Source organism: Apium graveolens, chromosome 3 (genome assembly GCF_009905375.1).
Source record: "Apium graveolens cultivar Ventura chromosome 3, ASM990537v1, whole genome shotgun sequence".
Taxonomy (NCBI): Eukaryota; Viridiplantae; Streptophyta; class Magnoliopsida; order Apiales; family Apiaceae; genus Apium; species Apium graveolens.
The window spans coordinates 189,913,866-189,929,487 of record NC_133649.1 but is presented as its reverse complement, the minus strand read 5'-3'; the positions used below and the strand labels follow the sequence as shown (position 1 = coordinate 189,929,487).

General features: G+C 37.9%; 1 protein-coding gene across 1 annotated transcript; it reads right to left on the bottom strand.

Moving 5' to 3' along the window:
- Positions 1–719: 719 nt before the first annotated feature.
- LOC141714753 (uncharacterized) lies at positions 720–14,147 on the bottom strand. The gene is made up of 2 exons (XM_074518254.1): positions 13,890–14,147; positions 720–1,247 (listed from the first exon to the last, which is right to left on the bottom strand). Exons 1-2 carry the CDS (start codon positions 14,145–14,147, stop codon positions 720–722), a joined length of 786 nt encoding a protein of 261 aa, XP_074374355.1.
- Between the last annotated feature and the right edge of the window lie 1,475 nt (positions 14,148–15,622).

Genomic DNA, 15,622 nt, shown 5'->3' with positions numbered 1-15,622 from the left:
AAGACCGTGACGACCCGGATCCCCGACCCCGGATCTGGGGGTGTTACAGTAATCCACTGCAATCACTGCATACTTGACATCCCCTTTAGCCTTGGGCAATTCTCCAATAAAATATATTCCCCACATGGGAAATAGCCAGGGGCTCATAATAGGTGTTAAGAGCGTCGCGGGCATAGATGAATAATTTGTAAAGCGTTGGCAGCGATCGCATGCTCTGATGAAATTTGCAGCATCTTCTTTCATCGTAGGCCAATAGTACCCTTGGCGTAAAACCTTCATTACCAATGAGCTACCCCCTGAGTGATTACCACAAATTCCTTCATGCACCTCCCTTAAGATGTAATTTCCTTCTTCTTCATCAACGCATTTAAGCAGCGGTTGATTGAAGCCTCTCTTATACAGAACTTCATCATACACCACATACCTTGTAGCCTGGTAGCGGAGTCGTCGAGCCTTGAACTTATCCTCGGGGAGTGCTCCCTTGTGAATATAAGCAAGAATGGGCATCATCCATGTTTCCTTGGGAAACTCATTAACTTGCATCGCCTCTACCTCCGAGATACTAGGGATCTCCTGGATTTCTAGAGGTATAGATCCCAACAACACAGCCTCCTGCTGCGACCCCATTTTTGCCAAAGCATTTGCGTTGCTGTTCTTCTCCCGCGGTACACATTCCAACCTCACCTCTTTGAACTTTCCAATCAGGCGTTGCATGCACCTCAAGTACAATTTTGTCCGCGGTCCTCAAGCTTGAAACCCCCATTCACCTGATTTACCACCAGCTCCGAGTCACTCCTCGCAATTAGGTTTTGCACTCCCATTTCCAAAGTGATCTTTAGGCCATTAATCAATGCTTCATACTCTGCATCATTATTCGTTGCATAAAATTTTAAATGAATTGCACTCATCAGATGATGGCCTTCCGGAGACACGAGTACTATCCCCACACCTGCTCCTCCGTTATTAACTGCCCCATCTACATGCAAGATCCACCAGGGAAGTGGGAACTCTTCTAAAGATTCCTCATTATGAGGGGGCTGGATAACTACCAAAGCATTACTATCAACAGCAGAATCAAATTCCAACAAGAAATCAGCTAAGGCGTGTTCTTTAATTGCTGTACGGGGTATGTATTCCAAGTCAAACTGTCCCAACTCCATAGCCCATTTCAACCTTCTCCCCGATGATTCTGGCTTGTGAAGGACTTGCCATAGCGGATGTGCTGTACGGACTTCAATTCCATGGGCCTGGAAGTATGGCCGTTGAAGGATTTTATACATCACAGAAGCATGGTAAAACATTTTTCTTGATATAAAATCCATATAATCACATATAAATCGTGAATAAATCGAGGGATCGATTACTAACCTTTAATAGCGATGCAAGAACGAAGAGCGGAGATCCCTAGCAGCTGCTCCCCAAGTGTGAAGCACTACACTGATATCCACCAAGAGATCAATGTAATGGAGGAGGAAGGGGTGGGAGAATTAGGGTTTGCTTAACCTTTTTTAAGTTAAGGCAAAATAGGGTTTATAATAGTATATTTATAGGCAAAATTTACAGCTGAAAATTTTCCCATAAAATATTATTATTATTAACCCTTTAATTGATTATTCTTATTAACCAATTAACTAATAATTAAAACACCTTTTAATCATTAATCCCTTTTCTAAACACTTTAGAAAAATAATTCTCTCACTTGATTTAATTCCCAAAAATTAAATTCTTAATTAATGATATTAAGAACTTTTCTTAATTACTTTATAATTAATTAAATCTCATTTAATCAATTATTAAATTTGCTAATTAATTATTTATTTCACATATAAATAATTACCAGCCATTATTAATTAATTCCTCCACCATTAAATCATTTTCTTTTATGGTGTTACCATGTAGGTTCAATATTAAGCCGGTAGTAGAAATAAATAATAATAAAACTATTTTATCATTATTTATATAAATTCTCTAATTTATTAAATATGATTAATTAATAAATTAATCATGTTTATTCTACATCGTGAGGGATACTTCTCAGCATATCGCGACTATCCGGATAATACAAATTCACTCCTTAGAATACCAAGAACCTATTCAGTGAATAGTTACCGTACAATTAATTCCTTCTACCCTGCAATGTCATGATTAAATACAAGGCATGGAACTCGTGTCAAGCCTATCTTATTTAATCATATGCTTTCCCATTCACTATGCTTAGTTCTAATTAATGTGAATTAGAAACTCCTTTCTAATTTCATTCACTCTGGCCAGAGATTCCTGAATTAGCATAAGTGGATCAGCATTGAATATTCTCTTCCTTTCACTGGAAGGGGTAGATCCTTTATTGATCATACAATATCTTCGTGTACAAATTCCTACACCCAGTAGAGCCCTGATTATTGTCCCTGGAGACTAAGAACTAAACCAAAGTATAGTTCAGTGTATACAAGATGATTATGACGATCTCAAGTCTAAGGATACTTGTACAACTATCATTATGTGAACATCTGCTGACACGTGAGTGAACTCCATCAGTTGTTCAGCTGTGTGAGTAATGTTCAGTGAACTTATTCTATAATAAGCACCTAGATACAAGCTATAGTGTCACCACACAAATGTCTATGAGAACAGACATCCTTCACAATGAAGCAAGCATAGTATGTACCGATCTTTGCGGATTATTAATTACCAGTTAGTAATCCTAGGACCAGGAACTATTTAAGTTTAGAGTTATCATCTTTTAGGTCTCATTATTATGATCTCATCACAATCCATAAAAAGCTTTACTCTAAATTGTGGTATATCTTATTTAAACACTTAAAATAGATATAGCCCGCAATAAAAACAAAATAAGTCTTTTATTAATATCAATGAAATCAAAACAGATTACATAAAAGTTATTCCTAAATCCTCATACATGATTGGACTTAGGACACATCTCTTTCAATCCCCCACTTGTACTAAAGCCAATCACTCTGGTATCTAATACCCATCTTATCTTTATGACGATCAAAGTGACTTTGAGAAAGTGGCTTTGTTAATGGGTCTGCTATGTTGTTATGTGTATCAACTCTCTCGACGTTGATATCTCCTCTTTCAACAATCTCAATAATCAGATGAAAGTGCCGCAGGACATGTTTGGAATTTTTATGAGACCTAGGTTCCTTGGCTTGTGCTATTGCTGCGTTGTTATCACAATACAACACAATAGGCTCTTCAACGCTAGGAACAACTCCCAACAAAGAAACAAATTTCCTCATCCAAACGGCTTTTTTCGCAGCCTCACTTGCAGCTATATATTCTGCTTCTGCTGTGGAGTCAGCCGTTGTAGACTGTTTGGAACCCTTCCAACTAATCGCACCACCATTCAGAGTAAACACGTACCCTGACATGGATTTGCTATCATCACTTTCTGATTGAAAACTAGAGTCAGTATAACCCTCTATTTTCAACTCAGATTCACCACCAAAAACAAGAAAAATATCCTTAGTCCTTCGCAAGTACTTAAGGATGTTCTTCACTACTTTCCAGTGGTCTTCACCTGGATTGGACTAATATCTGCTCGTCACACTAATTGAATAAGCAACATCAGGCCTAGTACACAACATCGCGTACATGATAGATCCTCTTGCTGAAGCATAAGGAATCTTACTAATACGCTCTCTTTCCTCAGGTGTCTTAGGAGACATCTTTCCGGAAAGGGACACTCCATGGCTCATCGGTATAAGACCTCTTTTGGAGTTTTCCATGCTAAACCTTTTAAGCACTTTCTGGATGTATGTACCCTGGGTAAGACCTATCATTCTTCTAGATCTATCTCTATAGATCTTCATACCGAGAATGTAGGATGATTCTCCCAAGTCCTTCATGGTGAAGTTCTTCGATAGCCATACTTTGACTGATTGCAGCATCGGTATACCATTTCCTATAAGAAGTATGTCATCCATATACATTACAAGAAATGTTACCGCGCTCCCACTAACCTTCTTGTAGACACATAGTTCATCTATATTTTTGATAAAACCAAACTCTTTGATTGTCTCATCAAAACGGATGTTCCATCTACGAGAAGCTTGCCTTAAACCATAAAGGGTTCGCAGCAGCTTACACACTAGGTGTTCATTTCCCTTGGAAATAAAACCCTCTGGCTATATCATATACACTTCCTCTTCAAGTTCCCCATTGATGAAGGCCGTTTTCACGTCCATTTTCCAAATCTCATACTCGTAATAAGCAGCAATCGCAAGCAAAATCCGAATTGATTTTAATAGGGCTACAGGCGAAAAAGTTTCATCAAAGTCAATCCCTTGACTTTGTTTGAATCCTTTTGTCATGAGCCTGGCCTTATAGGTCTCCACCTGGCCATCTGCTCCAATCTTTCTTTTGTATACCCACTTGCACCCAATAGGCTTAACACCTTCAGGCGCCTCAACCAGAGTCCATACTTGGTTGGTATACATAGATTCCATTTTGGATTTCATGGCACTATGTCATTTCTCTGAGTCAACACTACTCATAGCCTCATTATAGGTCACAGGGTTATCATCATCAATGATTGACAACTCATTATCATTCTCAATGACAAGGCCATAATACCTCTCAGGTTGGCGAGACACTCTCCCTGTCCTACGAATGGGTTGTTCCACAGAAGGTTGTTCAGTCTGAATTGGTGTTTCCACTTGAACCGTAGTAGTTTGTGCTTCTTGAACTTCATCAAGTTCAATCTTGCTCCCACTGTTTACTTCAAGGATAAACTGCTTTTCCAAGAATGTAGCATGTCTGGAGACAAACACCCTATGATCGGTATAAAAGTAATACCCTAAAGTCTCTTTAGGATATCCCACAAAATTACATTTTACGGATCGAGTTTCCAGCTTATTTCGGTCAACTTTCTCGACATAAGCTAGACATACCCAAATCTTAACATGTTTAAGACTCGGTTTCCTTTCTTTCCATATCTCATATGGAGTTTGAGGAACAGATTTGGAAGGCACCTTATTCAGTAAATATGCTGATGTTTCCAATACATAACCCCATAGGAATACTGGAAGATTCGCATAGCTCATCATGGACCGAACCATGTCTAACAAAGTTCGATTTCTCCTTTTAGATACCCCATTCAACTGTGGAGTATATGGAGGAGTCCACTGAGAGACTATACCATTTTCATTGAGATAATCTAGAAACTCTCCATTCAAGTATTCACCACCTCGATATGATTGAAGAGTTATAATACTATGTTTGGTTTGTTTCTCCACTTCATTCTTCTATTCTTTGAACATTTCAAAGGCTTCAGACTTGTGTTTCATCAAATACACAAATCCGAATCTAGATCGATCATCTATGAAAGTAATGAAGTATGAAAATCCACCCATGGTATGCGTAGACATTGGTCTACATACATCTGTGTATACCAATCCTAGCAAATCTGTAGCCCTCTCTCCATGTCCATTAAATGGAGATTTGGTCATTTTACCCAATAGACAAGACTCGCACGTAGGATATGATTCAAAATCAAAGGGGTCAAGTAACCCTTCCTTATGCAATGTCCGCAGTCTATTTTCACTAATATGACAAAGTCTGCAGTGCCACAAGAAAGTGAGATTTTCATCATCCATTTTTCTTTTATTAGTTTGTTCAATCTGAAGTAAATTATGCTCTACGTCACATACATACAGACCATTATTTAAAGTACCACGTCCATAAAGAACATTATCTCTAAGAATAGAACATTCATTATTCTTAATAATAAATGAAAAACCATCCAAATCCAACATAGGAATAGAAGCAATATTTCTCACAATAGAGGGAACGTAATAACAATTAGTCAAAATAATAGTCTTGCCCGTACGCATATGTAAACTAAATGATCCTACAGATATGGCGGCAACCCTTGCTCCATTGCCCATACGTAGAATCACCTCATCTTCTTCAAGAGTCCTACTTCCCTTTAGTCCCTGCAACGAATTGCAAATATGCGAATCACAGGCGGTATCTAATACCCAAGTACAAATTTGACTTAGTGACATATTAACTTCGATCATGAACATACCTGAATCAGAAGCGGTAGTCTCACTACCCTTTTTCTTCTTCAATTCTGCAAGGTAAACCTTGCAGTTCCTCTTCCAGTGCCCCACCTTGTTATAGTGAAAGCAAACAGCTTTGCTCTTGGGGTCTTCAGCTTTTGGTGGAACCGGCTTTTTCTCACCTACTTTCTTCTTCTTGGAAGGGTTCTTCTTCCTTTTCTTAGGATTGAAACCTTCACCAATTAGAAGAACAGAACTCTTCTTAGGGGGGAAATTCGATTCCGCAGTCTTGAACATGTTGTGGAGTTCAGGCAAGCTGACATCCAGCTTATTCATGTGAAAGTTCACAACAAACTGCGAGAACGAACTCGGAAGTGATTGCAAGACCAATTCTTGGCTCAGCTCCCCATCCATGGCAAAACCAAGTTGTCCAAGACGTTCAATCAAATTGATCATCTTAAGTACATGGTCATTCACGGATGATCCCTCAGACATCCTACAACCAAACAGCTCCTTCGATATCTCATATCGAGTTGTCCTCCCTGCCACATCATACAACTCTTGTAGATGTATAAGGATAGTGTGAGCATCCATATGCTCATGTTGCTTCTGTAGCTCAGTGTTCATGGAAGCTAGCATGATGCATTGAGCAACATTTGTATCATCTATCCACTTACGATACACAATATGTTCATCATTATGTGCATCGTTAGCAGGTTCAGTAGGCTTAGGTGAGTTAAGCACTAATTCCAACTTCTCAACCCTGAGAACAATTCTCAAGTTTCGAAGCCAGTCAGCAAAATTAGGACCAGTCAACTGGTGAGCATCTAGTATGCTCCGGAGTGATAGTGCAGAAGACATAACGTATATAGTAAATCTGTAAATGATGAACACATAACAACACTTAGCAAATATTCAATTTCATTTCAAAACACTATATGAATCGGGTCTTTATTCATAAGTGGCTCCCACTAGTTTATCTAATTTATACAACCCATAAGTGAAAATTAAGCATTCATAATGCTAGAGGGAATAGGGATCCTACATTCCATCACACAACCTCGGCTATAGCATGAAACGTCATGTGATGTTCAAAAGGAAAACAACTCTTGTCAATTACATCTTATGTTATTCCCTAATAAAACTTTAGCCTTTTAAATAATTGAGTCATGGTTGTAGGATGACAGACTCAATATTCTAAGTCAAGTCTAACCCAACATTTCATACAATTGAATCAGTCTCCAACGGCCCACGGCTGCAACACATAACGACCTTTAGATTCTAATTCAATGCACACATCTCTATATAATATACAAGTATTTCTTATTTTGAAATCAAAGCCCTCGGCTGTAGAACGAACGACAATGATTCAAAAATAAGAACTACTTTCTACCATGTTGGAAGGCTTTGACCGACACAAGCCCGTTGTGTGTCATTGGCCAGTTACTACTTGATATTATTTAATTTTAGAGGGATTATATAATGTTATAATCATAATAATATTATAAAGAGATTCTTCCTTTTAAATTAAATATTTCAAATCAATAATCGATAATCTGATGATTCCCAGATCGGGGGGAGCATTGTCAAGAGGCCTCACTTAATACCCCTTTCTCACAGATAGAAATCTGCTTTTGACAGAATCATCCTTTCTCTCAATATTAAAAATTCATATTAAATTACGTGTTTCATAAACACAAGAATCTCATGATTGTATTCATAATATTATTGTTAAGGCAAGAAATGATTCATATTCTAGATTTTCTAGAGCACGCCTTATATTGATTTAAGTTCACCTAAATCTATCATCGCATGGTAAACATAGGCATATATCTCATATATAAAAAATAAATAAATAAGTAAGCATGCAAGCAATTATCATGTCACACATTGATATAATGATGTATGAATTTATTATAGCATTTAAAAGCAATTAAAACAATTAAAAAATGCTTTAAAACACTTTCGGGAATATAAAAAGTTCAAAACTTTTATATAAAAGAATTTGACCACTCCATTAGATCCGTCTCAGAAAAAAGAATCCAACGATATATTGCACGCCCAAAATGGAGTTACGAAACTCCCAGAAATCAAAAATAAAAAAATAGATGGGCTGTAATGCATTACAGGAACGCGTTACAAGCCCTTTAACGCATTCCGGTAATGCGTTACAACCCTTTTAAGCCATTAAAAGGTGTAACGCATTCCGTGAATGCGCCACTGGGTGTAACGCATTCCCGGAATGCGCGACACCCCTTTCCCACGTGCTCCTTCTTCTGCGCCTGTCAGCTTTTTTTTTATTATTATTAATAATCAGCCGCTGCCGCCGCCTACTGAACGATGTGCCACCAATATCAGTACAACCTTTTTGATTTCCATCAGCATATAATATATATATATATATATACATAACAGATTACACATATATACATAATATTTAATTACGAATTTTAATTAAAACAAATTCAAAAAATCATTATAATTAATCCACTCATCAGAAAATTATGAAAAAAATACCCAGACGATCAACAACACTTGTAGAACCCAGATCTACAGTCAAAACAATTTTGAGAAACAATTTCTAGTCAATCATAATTAATCAATGATATAACTTGCAAAAATCATAATAAATTCATACAAGATCATAAAATTCTGAAATTTTTATCACAGATCTATATGCATACAACCTAAGCTCTGATACCATTGAAGGATTTGATACATCACAGAAGCATGGTAAACCATTTTTCTTGATATAAAATCCATATAATCGCATATAAATCATGAATAAATCGAGGGATCGATTACTAACCTTTAATAGCGATCCAAGAACGATGAGCGGAGATCCCTAGCAGTTGTTCCTCAAGTGTGAAACACTCCACCGGTATCCACCAAGAGATCAATGTAATGGAGGAGGAAGGGGTGGGAGAATTAGGGTTTGCTTAACCTTTTTTAGGTTAAGGCAAAATAGGGTTTATAATAATATATTTATAGGCAAAATTTTCAACTGAAAATTTTCCCATAAAATATTATTATTATTAACCCTTTAATTGATTCTTCTTATTAAGCAATTAACTAATAATTAAAACACCTTTTAATCATTAATCCATTTTCTAAACACTTTAGAAAAATAATCCTTTCACTTGATTTAATTTCCAAAATTAAATTCTTAATTAATAATATTAAGAACTTTTCTTAATTAATTTATAATTAATTAAATCTCATTTAATCAATTATTAAATTTGTTGATTAATTATTTATTTCACAAATAAATAATTACTAGCCATTATTAATTAATTCCTCCACCATTAAATCATTCTCTTTTATGGTGTGACCCTGTAGGTTCAATATTAAGCCGGTAGTAGAAATAAATAATAATAAAACTATTTTATCATTATTTATATAAATTCTCTAATTTATTAAATATGATTAATTAATAAATTAATCATGTTTATTCTACATCGTGAGGGATACTTCTCAGCATATCGCGACTATCCGGATAATACGAATTCACTGCTTAGAATACCAAGAACCTATTCAGTGAATAGTTACCGTACAATTAATTCCTTCTACCCTGCAATGTCATGATTAAATACAAGGCATGGAACTCATGTCAAGCCTATCTTATTTAATCATATGCTTTCCCATTCACTATGCTTAGTTCTAATTACTGTGAATTAGAAACTACTTTCTAATTTCATTCACTCTGGCCAGAGATTCCTGAACTAGCATAAGTGGATCAGCATTGAACATTCTCTTCTTTTCACTGAAAGGGGTAGATCCTTTATTGATCATACATTATCTTCGTGTACAAATTCCTACACCCAGTAGAGCCCTTATTATTATTCCTGGAGATTAAGAACTAAACCAAAGTATAGTTCAGTGTACATAAGATAACTATAACGATCTCAAGTCTAAGGATACTTGTACAACTATCACTATGTGAACATCTGCTGATATATGAGTGAACTCCATCAGTTGTTCAGCTGTGTGAGTCATGTTCAGTGAACTTATTCTATAATAAGCACCTACATACTAGCTATAGTGTCACCACACAAATGTCTATGAGAACAGACATCCTTCATAATGAAGCAAGCATAGTATGTACCGATCTTTTCGGATTATTAATTACCAGTTAGTAATCCTACGACCAGGAACTATTTAAGTTTAGAGTTATCATCTTTTAGGTCTCTATGATCTCATCACAATCCATAAAAAGCTTTACTCTAAACTGTGGTATATCTTATTTTAACACTTAAAATAGATAAAGCCCACAATAAAAATAAAATAAGTCTTTTATTAATATCAATGAAATTAAAATAGATTACATAAAAGTTATTTCTAAATCCTCATAGATGATTGGACTTAGGACACATTTCTTTCAATCTCCCACTTGTACTAAAGCCAATCACTCTGGTCTCTAATACACATCTTATCTTTATGACGATCAAAGTGACTTTGAGAAAGTGGCTTTGTTAAAGGGTCTTCTATGTTGTTATGTGTGTCAACTCTCTCGACATTGACATCTCCTCTTTCAACAATCTCCCTAATCAGATGAAAGCGCTGCAGGACATGTTTGGAATTTTTATGAGATCTAGGTTCCTTGGCTTGTGCTATTGCTGCGTTGTTATCACAATACAACACAATAGGCTCTTCAATGCTAGGAACAACTCCCAACTCATAAACAAATTTCCTCATCCAAACGGCTTCTTTTGCAGCCTCACTTGCAGCTATATATTCTTCTTTCGCTGTGGGGTTAGCCATTGTAGACTGTTTGGAACTCATCCAACTAATCACACCACCATTCAGAGTAAACACGTACCCTGACATGGATTTGCTATCATTACTTTCTGATTGAAAACTAGAGTCAGTATAACCCTCTATTTTCAACTCAGATTCACCACCAAAAATAAGAAAAATATCCTTAGTCCTTCGCAAGTACTTAAGGATGTTCTTCACTGCTTTCCAGTGGTCTTCACCTGGATTGGACTGATATCTGCTCATCGCACTAATTGAATAAGCAACATCAGGCCTAGTACACAACATCGTGTACATGATAGATCCTATTGCTGAAGTATAAGGAATCTTACTCATACGCTCTCTTTCCTCAGGTGTCTTAGGAGACATCTTTACAGAAAGGGACACTACATGGCTCATCGGTATGAGACCTCTTTTGGAGTTTTCCATGCTAAAACTTTTAAGCACTTTCTAGATGTATGTACCCTGGGTAAGACCTATCATTCTTCTAGATCTATCTCTATAGATCTTCATACCGAGAATGTAGGATGTTTCTCCCAAGTCCTTCATGGTGAAGTTCTTCGATAGCCATACTTTGACTGATTGTAGCATCGGTATATCATTTCATGTAAGAAGTATGTCATCCACATATAATACAAGAAATGTTACCGCGCTCCCACTAACCTTCTTGTAGACACATGGTTTATCTATGTTTTTGATAAAACCAAACTCTTTGATTGTCTCATCAAAACGGATGTTCCATCTACGAGAAGCTTTCCTTAAACCATATATGGTTCGCAGCAGCTTACACACTAGGTGTTCATTTCCCTTGGAAAGAAAACCCTAGGTTGTGTCATATACACTTCCTCTTCAAGTTCCCCATTGAGGAAGGTCATTTTCACGTCCATTTTCCAGATCTCATAGTCGTAGTAAGCAGCAATCGCAAGCAAAATCCGAATTGATTTTAATAGGGCTACAGGAGAAAAAGTTTCATCAAAGTCAATCCCTTGCCTTTGTTTGAATCCTTTTGCCACGAGCCTGGCCTTATAGGTCTCCACCTGGCCATCTGCTCCAATCTTTCTTTTGTATACCTACTTGCACCCAATAGGCTTAACACCTTCAAGCGCCTCAACCAGAGTCCATACTTGGTTGGTATACATAGATTCCATTTCGGATTTCATGGCACTATGCCATTTCTCTGAGTCATAACTACTCATAGCCTCATTATAGGTCAGAGGGTCGTCATCATCAATGATTGACAACTCATTTTCATTCTCAATGATAAGGCCATAATACCTCTCAGGTTGGTGAGACACTCTCCCTGTCCTACGAATGGGCTGTTCCACAGAAGGTTGTTCAGTCTGAATAGGTGTTTCCACTTGAAACATAGTAGTTTGTACTTCTTGAACTTCATCAAGTTCAATCTTGCTCCCACTGTTTACTTCAAGGATAAACTGTTTTTCCAAGAAGGTAGCATGTCTGGAGACAAACACCCTATGATCGGTGTAAAAGTAATACCCTAAAGTCTCTTTAGGATATCCCATAAAATTACATTTTACGGATCGAGATTCCAGCTCATCATGGACCGAGCCATGTCTAACAAAGTTTGATTTCTCCTTTCAGATACCCCATTCAACTGTGGAGTATATGGAGGAGTCCACTAGGAGACTATACCATTTTCTTTGAGATAATCTAGAAACTCGCCATTCAAGTATTCACCACCTCGATCTGATCGAAGAGTTATAATACTATGTTTGGTTTGTTTCTCCACCTCATGCTTATATTCTTTGAACTTTTCAAAGGCTTCAGACTTGTGTTTCATCAAATACACATATCCGAATCTAGATCGATCATCTATGAAAGTAATGAAGATGAAAATCCACCCATGGCTTGCGTAGACATTGGTCCACATACATCTGTGTGTACCAATCCTAGCAAATCTGCAGCCCTCTCTCCATGTCCACTAAATGGAGATTTGGTCATTTTACCCAATAGACAAGACTCGCATGTAGGATACGATTCAAAATCAAAGGGGTCAGGTAACCCTTCCTTATGTAATGTCTGCAGTCTATTTTCACTAATATGACCAAGTCTGCAGTGCCACAAGAAAGTGAGATTTTCATCATCCCTTTTTCTTTTATTAGTTTGTTCAATCTGAAGTAAATTATGCTCTACGTCACATACATACAGACCATTATTTAAAGTACCACATCCATAAAGAACATTATCTCTAAAAATAGAACATTCATTATTCTTAATAATAAATGAAAAACCATCCAAATCCAACATAGGAATAGAAACAATATTCCTCACAATAGAGGGAACGTAATAATAATTATTCAAAATAATAGTCTTGCCTGTTGGCATATATAAACTAAATGATCCTACAGATATGGCGGCAACCCTGGCTCCATTGTCCATACATAGAATCACCTCATCTTCTTCAAGAGTCCTACTTCCCTTTAGTCCCTGCAACGAATTGCAAATATGAGAACCACAGGCGGTATCTAATACCCAAGTAGAAATTTGACTTAGTGACATATTAACTTCGATCATGAACATACCTGAATCAGAAGCGATAGTCTCACTACCCTTCTTCTTCTTCAATTCTGTAAGGTAAACCTTGTAGTTCCTCTTCTAGTGCCCCACCTTGTTATAGTGAAAGCAAACAGCTTTGCTCTTGGGCTCTTCAGCTTTTGGTGGAACCGGATTTTTCTCACCTACTTTCTTCTTCTTGGAAGGGTTCTTCTTCCTTTTCTTAGGATTGGAACCTTCACCAATTAGAAGAACAGAACTCTTCTTAGGGGGAAAATTTGATTCTGCAGTCTTCAACATGTTGTGGAGTTCAGGCAGGCTGACATCCAGCTTATTCATATGAAAGTTCACAACAAACAGCTAGAACGAACTTGGAAGTGATTGCAAGACCAAGTCTTGGCTCAGCTCCCCATCCATGAAAAAACCAAGTTGTCCAAGACGTTCAATCAAATTGATCATCTTAAGTACATGGTCATTCACAGAGGATCCCTCATACATCCTACAACCGAACAGCTCCTTCGATATCTTATATCGAGCTGTCCTCCCTGCCACATCATAATATACAGGCGACTATTGCCCATCTTCCTCTCTTACCAGAACAACGCTGATTGAATACTCAGACACTGCAAGGTACAATATTAGAGATTCTTCATCTAATAGTTTTGACAATATGGGAGGGTTTCCCAGTTGTTCCTTGATCTTTCTAAAGGCCTCTTCACATTCTGGTGTCCATACGAAGTCTTTCCCTGCCAATTTAATTGCCTTAAAGATTTTCTTGCATTTGTCGGATGATTTGGAAACAAATCTATTCAACGCGGTGATCCTCCCAGTTAAACTTTGCACTTGTTTCATATTGGTGGGTGATTTCATATCCAGCAGTGCCTTGATCTTTGTGGGATTGGCTTCAATTCCCCTATGATTGACGATGAACCCAAGAAACTTGCCCGACTCCACGCCGAATACACACTTTTGTGGATTCAACTTCGCGAAACTCCCTCAAAATATCAAACAATTCCCTTAAGTGCTTGATATGGTCATTTGACTCCTTGTATTTTACCAATATATCATCCACATACACCTCCATGGTTCTCCCAATCTGGTTCTTGAACATCATGTTTACCAACTGATGGTAGGTTTCGCCAGCATTGATTAACCCAAACGGCATCCCTATGTAACAGTATAGCCCCCTATCAGTGATGAAGGATGTATGCTCCTGATCGGGACCATACATGGGAATTTGGTTGTAACCAGAGTATGCATCCATAAAGCTTAGCAAGGCATGCCCTGCCATCGCGACAACCAACTGATCAATTTTCGGGAGTGGGAAACTATCCTTTGGACAGGCCTTGTTGAGATCTTTGAAATCTACACATGTCCTCCACTTCCCGTTCGACTTTTTCACAAGCACTGGATTTGCTAGCCACTCGGGGTAGAAGGATTCTTTGATCAACCCCACTTCCAACAGCCGGTCTACCTCCTCTTTTAATGTTATCGCCCTTTCCACGCTCACCAGGCGACGCTTTTGTCGTATGCCCGTGCAATTAGGGAAGATGTTCAATCGATGACACATTACCTCTGGGTCGATTCCCACCATGTCTGAATGACTCCATGCGAAGACATCGAGATTTTTAATCAAGAAGTGGGTAAGGTTTTCCCTCATTTCATCGCTTAGCTGAGATCCCATCTTCAAAACCTTGCTTGGGTCATCTTTATCGACCGGAACAGATATTGTGTCTTTGGCCGGCCCCGTTTTCTCGCCAGGCATGGGGATCTTGGGATCCAGGTCAAAATCAAAATCTCGGGGGTCCTCGACCTCCACTCTTGCATCCGAGGGCGCATTCCCATGTGTGGGAGCATCCACCTCAGAACAAGGCGTGACTTTGTGCAATGCAGATGTGGAGGGCGCGTCCTCGTTTTGAGGAGCATCAACCTCAATTTCATTTTTACTCTTCAAGGGTGCATCCTTATTTTGAGGAGCATCCACCTTGAGACTACTTTCGAGTCTTTGTAAAATTTCACTTCTTCCTTCCAATTTTTCTCTGTTAACCTCCTTCTGCACAATCCCTTCCATATGGTTCACCATAAATTCTTCCATACTATGGATCTTCAAAACAATCCCCATCGTCTAAACTGGGGTCTCGGTAGCATAAGTTTCTTCTTCCTCAGGATCTTCCACAAAATAATGGGCATAAACCTATCCATTCGGTTTTTTCTGAATGTCCTCTGCATCCTCAAATGGAAGACTTTTTCCCTCGTATCTTCTCCTGTGAAATTCTTTGACAGCCTTATGGTAGCAGTCGCGTGACTTATATTGCGACCCTCTCAGA

Coding starts and splice junctions, on each gene's coding strand:
- LOC141714753 (XM_074518254.1), bottom strand. CDS start 14,147: ATGAAACAAGTGCAAAGTTTAACTGGGAGGATCACCGCGTTGAATAGA. Junction 1,248..13,889: donor ATTCAATCAGCGTTGTTCTG/GTAAGAGAGGAA, acceptor CCATACTTCCAG/GCCCATGGAATTGAAGTCCG.